Source organism: Talaromyces amestolkiae (assembly GCF_001896365.1).
Source record: "Talaromyces amestolkiae strain CIB chromosome Unknown scaffold6.1, whole genome shotgun sequence".
NCBI classification, from domain to species: Eukaryota; Fungi; Ascomycota; class Eurotiomycetes; order Eurotiales; family Trichocomaceae; genus Talaromyces; species Talaromyces amestolkiae.
In genome coordinates, this window is record NW_024468042.1 from 990,564 (window position 1) to 1,003,218 (window position 12,655).

Sequence of the window (12,655 nt, forward strand, 5' to 3'; positions counted from 1 at the left end):
CATCCGGCGATCAGGCATATTCAGTAGAGGTGATTCGTGGATCTCCGTACCAAAGCCGTTAATACTGGCTGAGCTCATACATAAATTAGGCTGGTCTAGGTTATCCACGAAATCATACTATGACGAATTCAGCGATGTCGTCTGAGTCTTGAAACAGCACTGAGTAGCATTACTTTGTATGCAAGACCAGAAACAGGCCAAGCTTGGGAGTCATTTTGCCATCTGCATGTCTTGTATGATGTATGTCATGTAATCGACAAGGTTGCCGTTGTCGTTGTCAATTCTCGATGAAATTGAAATATCTGATATGCTAGGAGGACGCTTCTCAGGAGTACATCTTTATGTCATATAGATAGAGACATAGTTCTATCATCGGACATTCGCGTTGTTGATGAGTCTGGTATCTAGATACTGGGGTAGGGTAAAGGGTATACTAACTAAGTCTTGCTTGATCGCGCTGAGATTATAAGCATACCTGATTGTTTTCTTTCGGTTGTTCGATATTTTCTTCACCCAGGTATCAAGGGAGCAGAAATGGGTATCATTCCGTTTGTCGACGAGAAGCATAGACTTGACATACAGAATGTTGGTGACCATTGGCGACCATTCTATCAGAAACTGACAGTCGATTATATCACCCCACAAAAGAAAAAGAAACGAGCCAAGCCCCATAGGACATATATCCCAAGCGAGGGAGGTAGATATCCGTCGGCGGGAAAACCTTCTTTTACAAACCCAAACACAAAGGGCTCGGATGATATAACCACCTTCAAACGGTTCGTCTGATCCGAGGACGTTGTAAACTACGTAGTATGTACGCGCATGTTTGAGGCTTAGAGTGGCCCAAGGTCTAGCCGGGTGAGCGTATGTGTCGTTCCGTATGTAAGTCGCTTGGCTACATGTATGTATGGAGGCATGTATGCGGCATGTATGTGAGGCAAATGTGGGACAGAGGAGACAAGACGAGACAAGCCTGGACAAGTCTGGACAAGACCAGACAAAACTACTACATAGTAGACAAGACATTGTCAGTGCGTCCCATGGCGGAGAGTTTGGATGTTAGATTCGGGGAGTTTGGTCTCGCTGTACCTCTACTTCGGGGAGAGAGAGAGAGGTATTTGTACTCGTTTAGAGAGACTTTGAGTGATCGGTGGCCAGGCTGAATCAATGATCAAGGATATGCCGTCTATAACACTGGCACTCAGTATCGCACTATCAAATCCGAGACGTTCATTTGAAGCCGCCAAGTTCAAAGAAACCGCAGACCCACGATAAAACGGAGGTCTCGGCCCGTACCGCACTCCCGTGCTTCCGTGAAGAAAGCCCCAAAGAATAGCCCTAATTCGTTGCTCGATTACTGCCTCCAGTAATCTTCAGCGATTATCTCTCTTTGGACATACTTTAGAATCACTTTTTTCATATGTAGCTATTTTTATCTACAAAGATTAAGAATAAAAAGGTCGTGCTAGCCTCGCAGACACGAGACAAAGCCAGACTCCGATCCCACGGAAATGATTTCCATAATAGATGTTATTGAGCCACATTGACAAAAAGTCAAAGTCCAGAGTCTAGGTCCTCCCAGTGACTCGACTTGTCGGCACTTGCTGGCTTTTCTCAAAAGGGTATCAATTCTATTGTTGGGAAGGAAGAAAAAAAGAAAACAACAAACAAGTAGTTCCATGTATCTATGAATCTAGATGCGGGCGTGTTGAGGGCAAAGACAAGGCTTGATTGTGTTGGGGACTTGAAGCACCGTCGACCCGTCTGCTTTTTACTTATTCCGGTTTCTGAACAAAATGCTAAAGCATACAGGGGTGATCATGGGCATGGAGCTATGACCGTTGCACTTGCCACCGAAAAAAAGAAAGAGGCTGAAAGAGATAGATTAAACCACAATTGGTATTATCTCTTTCTGTCCTGCGTCTGCGGATCGCGACTGTGCACCGCCATCAAGTCATCAAACGATTGTGATGCAAATTGCATCACACCGACTCAGTCGTTAAAACTATCGATTCGATCACATGCATCAGGTACATAGCACATGATAGTAGTGCTCCCGACAATACAGAAATATAGGGGCGAAAAGAAGATGATGAAAAAGATCTTCAAATGGGCGGTGGGCGTTCTCAGTTCAGTTCAACTGATTATGTATCGGAATCCATCTGCATGAGATTGAAAGGAGTCTGGTTTTAGATTCCAGCAGAAAAGGAAAATACGTAGTAGACTATCTCTCAAATTTGAGGTATACAAGAGAGGTAGCTAGAAGTCTAGAATTTAAAGCGAACGGGAAATTGTTTGAAAAAATGAATATTTTTCACGGCCGGACTTTTCTCAGGTATAATTAGTGACGAGTGAGCAAAAATCAATTCCCGCGCAAGAACGCCTAACCATCTATGCATTGAGTTGCACAAGCAAGCTTAAGCCGTTAATGTTTATCCGAAATCAGAATACTAGCCTCGCCGTGAGCCAGAAGATCAAAACTCTCTTCGCTCGTGGTAGTCATTGGCGGACTTGGAGAGTCAGCGACAGGAGCCTCCTTGAGCAGAGAAGCAGGCGGTTCGCGCTCCCAGCGACGATCACCAATCCATTCCAGACCATCTCCTGCTCCGCGGCGGCCGAATTTGCGTACCATTTCTCGTCTTTCGCCCAGAGAGAGGAGAGCGTCTTCTGATTCCGTCGTCTTCGACTCGTAGCTAGACGTCAATAACAAGTTTCGCCTATGCCATTCACCGACAAACAGCCCGTCGGGATCGACTTCTTGTCGCACTTTGAGCCATTGATCCATCTCGTCTCCGTACATTTCGCGTATGTCTTGAGCCGACGCCAAAGTAGTAAAGTTCTTTGCCCAGTGAGGACGACCACCCAAGTCACGCATAAGCCATTCGAATGCTTCGTAGTAGCGTTCCCGGCATGGAGGATCTCGCAAGTAAGGACGATACAGAGTCGCATTCAAGTATAGTGTTGGTCCCTCGCGGGAAGTCGGGTCGAGGTACGGACGTGGAGTAGACGAAAGCGTAGTGTCAGATACCCGAACTTCGACAGGACAGTGTACCCAAACGCCTTTGGGACTGAATGGAATGCGCGCAGTTTCCTGATCACCGTGAATCCAAGCTGAAAGACGAGTAATCGCTTCGGGGCCTTTCTCCAAAGGCAGCGCCCACTCGTTCACAAATTGTGAGTACAGACAATCCATAAGCAGCCCTTCTCGTCCTGGCTCAACAGCCTTGGTGACTACCACACCAGGCTTAAAGCCGTATTGCATACCAAACACAAACCATTCGACCCAAGGGAGAATGCGCGGAACCCAATTCGACAAGGCAAGTAAGTTGTGGTATACGTGGTAGCCTAACCATCCACCATACCAGGACTTTGGCGGCGGTTGCACAGGGGAGTCAGTCTTGGTTGCGCGCCAGATTATAGCGCGGTCCATGTAAGGCAACCACCACGCGCGAACGAACTCGTGAGACGTCCAGAGGTCACCGTCCCACCGATCGAGGAGCTCCGACAGGGGATGTAGCGACTGTTCCCATTCAATGCGAAAAGCAGGGACAGCTTGTAAGGTCACCTCGGTGACAATGCCAAGCGCGCCGAGTGACACCAGGGCAGCGCGAAACAGCTCTGGATTGTTGGTCGCACTGCATCGCACTGTTTGTCCATTGGCCAGAGTCACCGATAGACCTCGAATACACTCAGAGAGCAAACCATGGCGTGAAGAACTGCCATGGGTACCTGTTGCGATCACACCGGCGATCGACTGGCTATCGATACTACCGAGATTGGGCAGGGAAAGGCCATTCTTGTGTAACTCCCGACCAAGATCGCACAGTCTAATGCCTGCTTCCACCGTGATAAGACCGGTATCTCGCGACACGCTCAGGACACGATTGAAATTGTCAAGGTTGATCAGCCAAGCGGAAGTGCACGTCAAGTCGGACGGCGAATGGCCACTGCCGACCGTCACCAATCTCCGTCGACATCGGCGCGCTACGGTGACGGCCTTTTGGATTTCCTCAATGCTCTGCGGCTGGATATAGAGCTCCGGTCGCGAGTAGAAGGTCTTTGCCCATGTAAAGTGTAGATGCTTCGTGGAGGCCCGAAAGGGGATGGCCGGGTCAAGCCGGGAAAGCTCTCGCGCGACGGCGGGGTCGGTTGACATTGCGATCACGGGACTGCGGGCGAATTATTTGTGAGGCAGAAAAAAAAAAAAGAAAGGCGGCCAGTGCTGTCAATGCATGATGAATATCAGATCAGAGCAACGTTCTGACAGATCTACACTGAGGGTATAAGTTGTGAGAGAAGATAGGTTGCTTGAAATTGCAGTCGAAGGAGAAAATACAAGGACCGATAAATTATGATCGATATGATAGAGTTTAGAAGCTCTTATCTAGAGCGGCCTCTCCTATTCGATCGTACGAGCCAACAGCGACACAATCCGATCTGGGTCACCGTTCGGCGGCGAGGAGGGGTGAAAACGGATTAATCATCGCTCTTTCTAGGCTGCTATCACTCGATCAAGATGGCATCATCTGGATTCAGTGGGGCCGAGCCTATGAGTCCTACCAGACTGTAACTCTCCGCGGAATGTTGCCTCGCCGTGATTTGACAGCCGGCCATAGCGCGCGTTGTTATTGACTTATTGTTACCGGTAGCAGGTAGCATGGCAAGGCACTGATCGAGACGGCGAGACGGTGAACAAAGCCCGATTTCCGCTGCTTAGTTTCAGATGCGACGTTGCTTAATGGCCGCCTATCTGAATGAAAGATTCGGGACGGTGGAGGACGGACACCAACCCTGACAGCCAATGCAGTCACGTGCTTATTTAGCTTCCGTTTGGGGTGTATTGTCATTGCAGTAATACAGGAGGATTTGTGCTGTGTCTGTAACAAACGACCGTATGACAGAAACACCCATTTAGGTACCTTGTAAACAAACAGTCGAAAGTATCCCTCCACTGCAGGAATGGACAAATCAGCCTCCCCATCGAGACCCGCATAATCATGAACAAGCGTCTTCTCGTCCGCAAGCAACGCATCAATCCCATAGAAAATTTCTGCCCACGAGGCGAAGACCACTAGCTAATCTCCGACGACCATGCCCAGATCCTATTCAAAGTTGACAATTAAGATTGATGAGCTTTTAGAAAAAGATAGCGCTCGCCTGTTTGCAGTTATCAAGACCCATGCCGTCAATATAAAACAACTAACCCTGGCCCCAACCCGCAAGGACTTTGTCAAATTACAGCACGAGGATGCCGAAATTGTTGTGAAGAAGCCTTCCGCTTTACGAGCGCATTTGGATGCAATCCCATTTCTGGAAGTGGTTCTTGTCGAGGTCTACTGGCAAAACTCGCGGCAGATTCTGCTTGACCCTATTGAGAATTACGGGATGAAGGTGAAGATGGTGAAAAAGCCGTTTGGCGCTTGACAGACCGATTACGATGATTATGACATTTATGGTGCTGAGAGGTTAGATGAGGAGATGACTCTGCTTCGGACTTTAGAGCAAGCATAGGCGCTATTTGGTAATCTGTCTTGCAAAATCCTGGGACCCAGTCAGGTCGAAGGATTTGTTTTTCTAGGCGCTTAAAAATCAGGAGTATTTAGTTCAGTCCGATCAATGCTGTAAAAACTGCCTAGAATACATGTATTTCGCCCATACCAATGAACACCGTTCAAATAAAGAGTAACTAAGCGTTAAAATGTATGCAATTCTTTACCATGACAGAAAGAAGAGAAGAGAAGAAAACAATCAAGGTATCTATTCGCCATCAGTATCGGTCTCGGTATCTGTCTCACTCGTGTCGTCGACTTCTCCTTCCGTGTCACTCTCATCATCCGACTCTTCGTCTGCTGGTTTCTTTTTCTTCTTTTGAGATGGAGGGACGCCAGTCTTTAGAGCTTGCATTTGACCGGCAATGGAATCTGTTCACAATTAGTCATACATTTCTCGATAGTGCTTGGGAATGGTTGTTTACCTTCATCTGGCTCACTAATGTCGTCATCCTCTTCAACTGCTGCAGCCTTGGCTGGGTCGTCAATGTGAAGAGTAATCTCTTTCTTGATGTCGAATCCCATATAACTGTCTGAAATCAGATGCAGGGCGAATGTAAATTCGCCAACTTGTGGAGGAGCTTGAAATTGCATTTTGAGGGTTTGCACGTTGAATGTGGGCTTGCCAGCGTCGTCGAATATAGGCTTGTCGAACGTAGTGAAGTTGAACGGAGGAACAGCAATCTTTCCTTGCTTGGGGTCGGCAAGGAAGGCATGCCACCTGGGAGAATGGTCGCGGGGTAGGTATGGGGCATACGTCAATTGAGGCTGGATGATTTCTTGCTTCTCTTCCACTATCGAGCCATCTGCTCTCTTGACCTTCCTGGTCTTTCCGACATTGCGGTTATGGAGAGCGTCAAGATCGCCTTCTTCAGGATCGATATCTTCCAAATCCAACTCGTTGACCTCAGGGGCGGATGTTGTATATCCTGGTGGGATAATGCGTCCCTTGATCACAAGTTGGACAAGACTGCTTGGTGTGATGAATCGTTCGCCAACAACCTTGAAGAAAGCTTTCGAGATGACAAAGTACGGTAGTTGCTTGGCCACATTGGTGGCGGCCTTGTACTGTTCCTCGGATAACAAACCGGGGCCGATAGTCAAGGAGCGACGTTTCTCTTCTGGTATTTCCATGTACTTTTGCACACTCAAATGTGTCTTAGCATCGACGCCCTCTACCGACTTGGCGACCTCGGGAGTGAAGTGTGGTAATTGAAGGAGAGGTGATGAACCGGGAGCGATAGCTTGGATGATATTTTGAGATGAACGATATGCGCCAATGACTGGTAGGAGATTGCCAAAAGCGAGTGTGATGGCAGTAAAAGACTCGTTGAGGGCGAGACCAATAGCTCCCGCCTCGTATTTTTCTGTAATTAACATAAGTAAATGCATAGCAGTTTTTCAAGCAACCAACCAACCTAGTTCCAGCGTAGTGTCTTCCAAATCAATACGGTTGAGGTATGCCCATAATAATGACAGTGCCTTTCTCCTCGTCGAATCGTCTAGTTTCCGAATAACTTCACGGTCTTTTGCGGGTAATATTTTCTCATCAATAGCCATCACTTTCTTCTCAACCTTGGCCAGACCTTCTTCCGACCTGGCACCCTTAAGCAGTTCCTTGTACTCCTCTCCAGTCGAAAGAGCGCTAATGACGCGGCCACCAATCATATCCTCCTTGTATTCTCTGAACATGTTGCCAGCGCTTGCAATGAGGACTTTTTCCCGGGTGTAGCGCTGAGATCCGTACCACCATTTTCCGACAATGTAAGGAAGAAGAACACCGAGAAGACTTCCGTAGACCAATAGAACGTATTTTCCCATGCCCTCAGTGATAATCAATTTTGGTAATGCAATGCCAATGCTGTAGCTTTGTTTTCCATCGGGGTGTCCATATTGCAGGTAGTTGTTGCGGATTTCTTCGTCGGTGAGGGCTTTATAGGCCTTGGTCAATTCCACAAACCGTTGATTGAGGTCATCGATCGTCTCATTCTTTGCTGGGTCCGGTCGGATTTTATCGGGGTGGTAAATCAGAGACATTCTCTTGTAGTGACGAGAGATGGCCTTCTCGTCGGCGCTCTATTCACAACCAATCCAGTCAACAGGGGAAACTTTTTTAGGGCAGAGTGGTGCACTTACCCTAGACACGCCAAGAATCTCATAGGGATCATATAATTTTGGCAATGTACGGGCTGTGACTATAATGAGGTAGATCATCCAGCCGATGATAGCCCAGCCGACTACCACTGCGATAAAGCGTTTGACTCGTCGCTCCTTGCGCAAGCGCTTCCGTTTCTGAGCCTGGATAAGGTCTTCATGTTTGGGTTTGAAAGTCGAATTTATTCGGGGAGCGGTGTTCTCAAGTTCTGCAGACGCAAACCATGTCAGCCAAACTGGTACCACATATTGAAGAAGGCAAGTTACTTTTTGGAGGACTGAGAAGACTGTATGTGAGAGGAAGGGTAACGAGGCCGGTGAGGGTGAGAATAAAGTAAGGGAAGAATTGGCCCTGCAATCAGATTTAGCAAGAAGTGCGATACAACCGTAGAAAGTCTCATCGCACCTGTTCATCGTAATTGTAATCCGTGGAAGACATGTTGAAACGAAAGACCGCTGCGGTGAGCACGCGGTTTTACAAGTTGAAGACTGCCAGCACTGCGGGGCCGTTGTGCACTTCCATCAAACAGCGAAGGAGATGGAAATAAGGAACGAAAATTAAAAAGAGCGTGAGTGTCGAGATTCTTGTAAGTATCTCGAGCGTGAGGGCCTTTATTCGCTACGTCGCAGTTGCTGCTAAAGGACACGATTGATTGTTTGATTCCGCAGACCGCCTGCCTTTTTGAGCTTGGGGTTGGGCGGCCCTTGCTTGATGAGTGCGCCAGGCCTGATGTGGTCTAATATGTTAATCTTAACAAGTACGAACTTTTAATTTTTATCTGGTGAATCCTAAATCCTTTTTGATGATTCTTGAGGTTGTATGTCTATTCATCTGTAGCGACAGACTGATACTATGTACATGCATTATAAGCCATTTCCGGCTTACACGAGATTTTATTTTCAAAGATGAAAGAACGCGAGTTCTGATCTAATAAGCACTGCGAATGATTCCGATGTTCCAGCAGTCAACCGACCACGCGAGGAGCTCAAGCATCGAAATACGAGCACCACTCACACGGACGGGACACGTTCTGGAGCATTTGGAGTACGATTTCGCTTTTCGGCTTTGAATGGACACTGGATGCCATTACCTCGGTAGTTGCGACGGTCGCAGTCGAGCCTAGAGGGACCAATCCGCGTATCGGTTACCTGCCTTTCGGCAAAGATAATGATACGTTTCATTGCTACAAGTCGAAGCGGCTCTGATAGTTGCGAATGAAGGCAGTCGAGATATGAAGTTGGCGATTGGCGTGCCATGTGATCGATCGTCGTCAAGTAGCGACGGGACTCGTTGACCAGACGAATCGAGAGACAGCTCAAGTGCGAAAGGCCTCTGAAGCGGCGGAAACACATGAGGGTTCTCGTCCATCTTAGTCGTCACTGCCCTCCTCTTTTGTTTTTGTTGTTTTTTTATTCTAGCCCAAATTTAAGAGGGTTATCAGGTATCGATATAGTCGAGTCGACCGAAATAGTCGAGCATATCATAACACAGTTTTTCATCATCTCCGGGCTCGCCGCCAAAGTATTGCTGGATTGCGAGCTGCTCTGCGTCGAGCGATTCAGTGGGCTCGGAACTCTGCCATTCTTCTAACCAATTGTGCCGGATGTGTGCGAGTGGTGCGAGAATGGCAGGTTCTGAATGATGGTCGACGGGAGAGAACTGGCTTGGGCAACTCCGTACGGAGTCGAGACTTGCAGCTCTGTTGCGAGATCGTGGTCGAGTACGGCGTCTGTTGTGTCTTTGTCCCATATTGATGATCTTCTTTTCAATTTGTTCGTAGCGTAAACGTATGTCCGTAAAAGCACTTTTGGTTGCCCCAACTCCTGTCGAAAAAGATGTACAAGATCAGGTAAAAGAGGAGAAGAGCATGACTTAAAGAGAGGAGCCGATGATCAACCCCCAATCATGATGAATGACGGGAGGAAGACCTGGAGCATCGGAAGGATCTCTGATTTATAGTGCAGGGCGAGAACAGGAGACTTATATAGTGCAGGTGGTATGACTCCGTAGGGCAGAGTCAGACAGGTGACTCATTGCCAGCCGGAAGCACGAAATCACTCCGCCCCACTCTGACTCTTCCAGTCAGCCTCTTCTTGACTCACCCGGTAGTACATTGAGACTGAAGAACACGCTATATTGGGTGATTGGAAATGTCTATGAGCAAGACATGATCTCAGACTAGCAGCAAATGACTCCATCCTCGTGCAGAATGATCAGTTGTCACTGTACATGTACCTAATCTACTATAGCACATCATTTCTGAGGAGTCTATACTATATCGGGAGAACAGCTGCCCAGCCAATCAGCCCTCCGGACGCAGATCATCCAAACCTGAAATCACGCGATCTCCAGGCCCGATCTCGGTAAATTTCTTCGTGTGACTCTTGGACCAAGAAAAACTCGATCGATCCGGGGTTGAGTCAGTCAATTTGCAAGTTTCTTCATATCTGAGCAAGCTGACGTGACTCAGGCATGGAAAATTTTCTTGGTGTGGTGTCACTGGGCAAGGTTTCGGCACCGCGAGCCGGATCCGCCACTGGTTCATTCAGGTTTTTAGTACGGAAGTACATCATCTGATGCCGACATGCCGGATTTCGAGGGTCAAAGTCACACCACTCGGTCATACTTTAGGTAGGGATTGCAAGACATATGCAGGTACATCTATTCTAATACTACGCTCGATGTATGTACATGGTCAACACAGGAGATAGCAACAGTGGGTGGTGTATCATAAGACGCATGATCTAGAGTTTCTTCAGAGAGCACTTCCGGATAATGTCTAGGGCCGCTTCGCCCTTGGGAGCTGTGGTAAGGTTCTCATATCCATCGCTGGTAACGAGTATATCGTCTTCAATGCGTMCCCCGCCAATCGGAATATATCTCTCGACGACATCAAAGTCGATGAAATGGGCAATGGGTGATGTTTCCGCATTCTTCAGCGCTAGGCGGTTGAAGTAGATTCCAGGCTCGACAGTCACGACCATGTTTGGCTCTAAAAGTGCTGCCGACATCATACTGGCGGGCTGCATCAGGAACCCTCCAGCCCGTGTTCTCGGTGACACCTCATTCGTAGTTGCCATCACAGATTGCTCAGAGACGTCATGGACTTCTAATCCGACATGGTGACCTAGCCCATGTGGGAAAAAGATAGAAACAGCCCCAGAAGCTACAATCTCATCAACAGAATGGCGCCTTTTGAACACACCAAGCTTCCATAGCTCCTCGACAGCAACAACGCTGGCATGGATGTGCACATCACGGAAGCGGACTCCAGGCTTGATCATGCTGATACATTCTTCTTGCATCCTCTCGACAGCAGAATAGAGATCCCGCGCGTCTGTGGTCGGCCATTCGCCCGTACTACTTATAGGGAATGTGCGCGTGACATCCGACGCATAACACTCATACTCAGCACCAGCATCCAGACAAATCGAGAACCGATCACCAAAATCCTCATTGTTCTTCATGTAATGTAGCGTCGCTCCGTTTTCGCCCGAAGCAGCAATAATGCCGTATGCTTGTTCCGCCGCCCCATGAGTCATACACGTCTCTAGAAAGAGACCGGCGATATCGGATTCGTTAGTCATCTGTCCGATTTTCTCCAAAACAGCCGTATGCGCCAATCCAGAAACAACATTTGCTTTTCGTATCATCTCGATTTCGTACGAGTCCTTGACTCCACGAGCCGCATTCATGGCGGGGATCAGGCTCTCTGTGTCGAGTATGTCTTGTTCGTATTCGGCGGGTGGTCGATGATCGGGATGAAGGATAATAATTTGAGAGTCGTCGTTGCGCGAACGGAGCCAATTTTTGATATCGATATGTAGAGACCCTGCGTACCGGGCATTATCAATGTCATATCTATTCAAAAAATCTGTAAGCAATTCATGGCTCTTCCTAAGTACCTTTGTCGAGCCTACCTGTCTAAAGCCTCCCCAATTGATATGGTAGGACCCATCCACACTGTCTGTCGCAAATCGAAATCCGGTACATATAAGGTAAGATGATCTTTCGCAATATCGTAGGTAAGGTAACAATCCGGCTCGTTCGCACCGCTCAAGTAATAAAAGTATCGTCGCTGGCGAAATGGTACCGCTTGATCTGAATCATCGAGGAATACCGTGGGCATTCCAACCAAGAAGATAAGACCTCGACGGACACCGAGCTTGGAAGCCACCTTGCGGGCATGCTGTTTTGCTGTTTGATCGCAAGAAGTTAGCAAGAGAATGTATTCAGAGCCGGGTGTAGCTTGCTTGCCTGGGTATTTGTTGACGTTGGATCCAACAGAGAGGCTAATGTGGAAGCGCTGAATGTCGAGCGTATCGGTGCCTTTCAGGGGAGCAGCGCGCAGTGCTTGAGAGGGGCTCATCTCGAATCATATATTTTGGGACACCTGAAGATAGCTTATACGTATTGTCCCCAAGCGATTATAGTGTTGAGGTGTCGTAGAAGTGCGGAGGTGTGCCTGGTGGATAAGGAAGCCGCGGCCCGGCCCCACTCTCTGTCTGCGTACCTTCCTAGATAATGGGCGGCTTATCAACGGACAGCACTACAGCTCAGCAATATAATTTAATAACTCTTCAGCCATAGCGAGATGAACAACTGGCGACAAATCTGACACCCCCCTCCCTTTGCTTTATTTGACTACAGCTCTGCAAACAGGAACAATTGTTCATTCCCAACCACGATGGCATGGGGGGGGTGACTGGCCGTCTTTTATACTGGTGTCTGCAAGCCATATCTGGATACCTCCTCACGTTGGCCTGACGGGAATCTCCTCCCATCTAGCACATCTTGTACCACTTTCATTATTATCATCAGTTTCAAAGAAGACATGCTCGACGGCGGGTCATTGTCTACAATACCGAAAACTTTACCCTGGCATAAAGGAGACAGCCCGCCCTTACATATTATGAAAGACAGACCTCAACGATAATGCCTGCCGGTGAGC

General features: G+C 48.0%; 4 protein-coding genes across 4 annotated transcripts; 1 reads left to right on the forward strand and 3 right to left on the reverse strand.

The window, feature by feature from the left end:
• Positions 1–2,425: 2,425 nt before the first annotated feature.
• BHQ10_003906 (uncharacterized protein) lies at positions 2,426–4,156 on the reverse strand (the record flags this gene model as incomplete). Its single annotated transcript, XM_040876214.1, has 1 exon — positions 2,426–4,156. One exon carries the CDS (start codon positions 4,154–4,156, stop codon positions 2,426–2,428), a length of 1,731 nt encoding a protein of 576 aa, XP_040732410.1.
• Positions 4,157–5,091: 935 nt separating this feature from the next.
• BHQ10_003907 (uncharacterized protein) lies at positions 5,092–5,424 on the forward strand (the record flags this gene model as incomplete). The annotated part of the gene is made up of 1 exon (XM_040876215.1): positions 5,092–5,424. One exon carries the CDS (start codon positions 5,092–5,094, stop codon positions 5,422–5,424), a length of 333 nt encoding a protein of 110 aa, XP_040732411.1.
• A 333-nt stretch (positions 5,425–5,757) lies between these two features.
• Positions 5,758–8,142, reverse strand: BHQ10_003908 (uncharacterized protein; the record flags this gene model as incomplete). Its single annotated transcript, XM_040876216.1, has 6 exons — positions 5,758–5,921; positions 5,975–6,916; positions 6,968–7,625; positions 7,686–7,912; positions 7,971–8,055; positions 8,110–8,142. 6 exons carry the CDS (start codon positions 8,140–8,142, stop codon positions 5,758–5,760), a joined length of 2,109 nt encoding a protein of 702 aa, XP_040732412.1.
• A 2,306-nt stretch (positions 8,143–10,448) lies between these two features.
• BHQ10_003909 (uncharacterized protein) lies at positions 10,449–12,073 on the reverse strand (the record flags this gene model as incomplete). Its single annotated transcript, XM_040876217.1, has 2 exons — positions 10,449–11,565; positions 11,625–12,073. The coding sequence occupies 2 exons, from the start codon at positions 12,071–12,073 to the stop codon at positions 10,449–10,451; spliced, it is 1,566 nt and encodes a 521-aa protein (XP_040732413.1).
• Between the last annotated feature and the right edge of the window lie 582 nt (positions 12,074–12,655).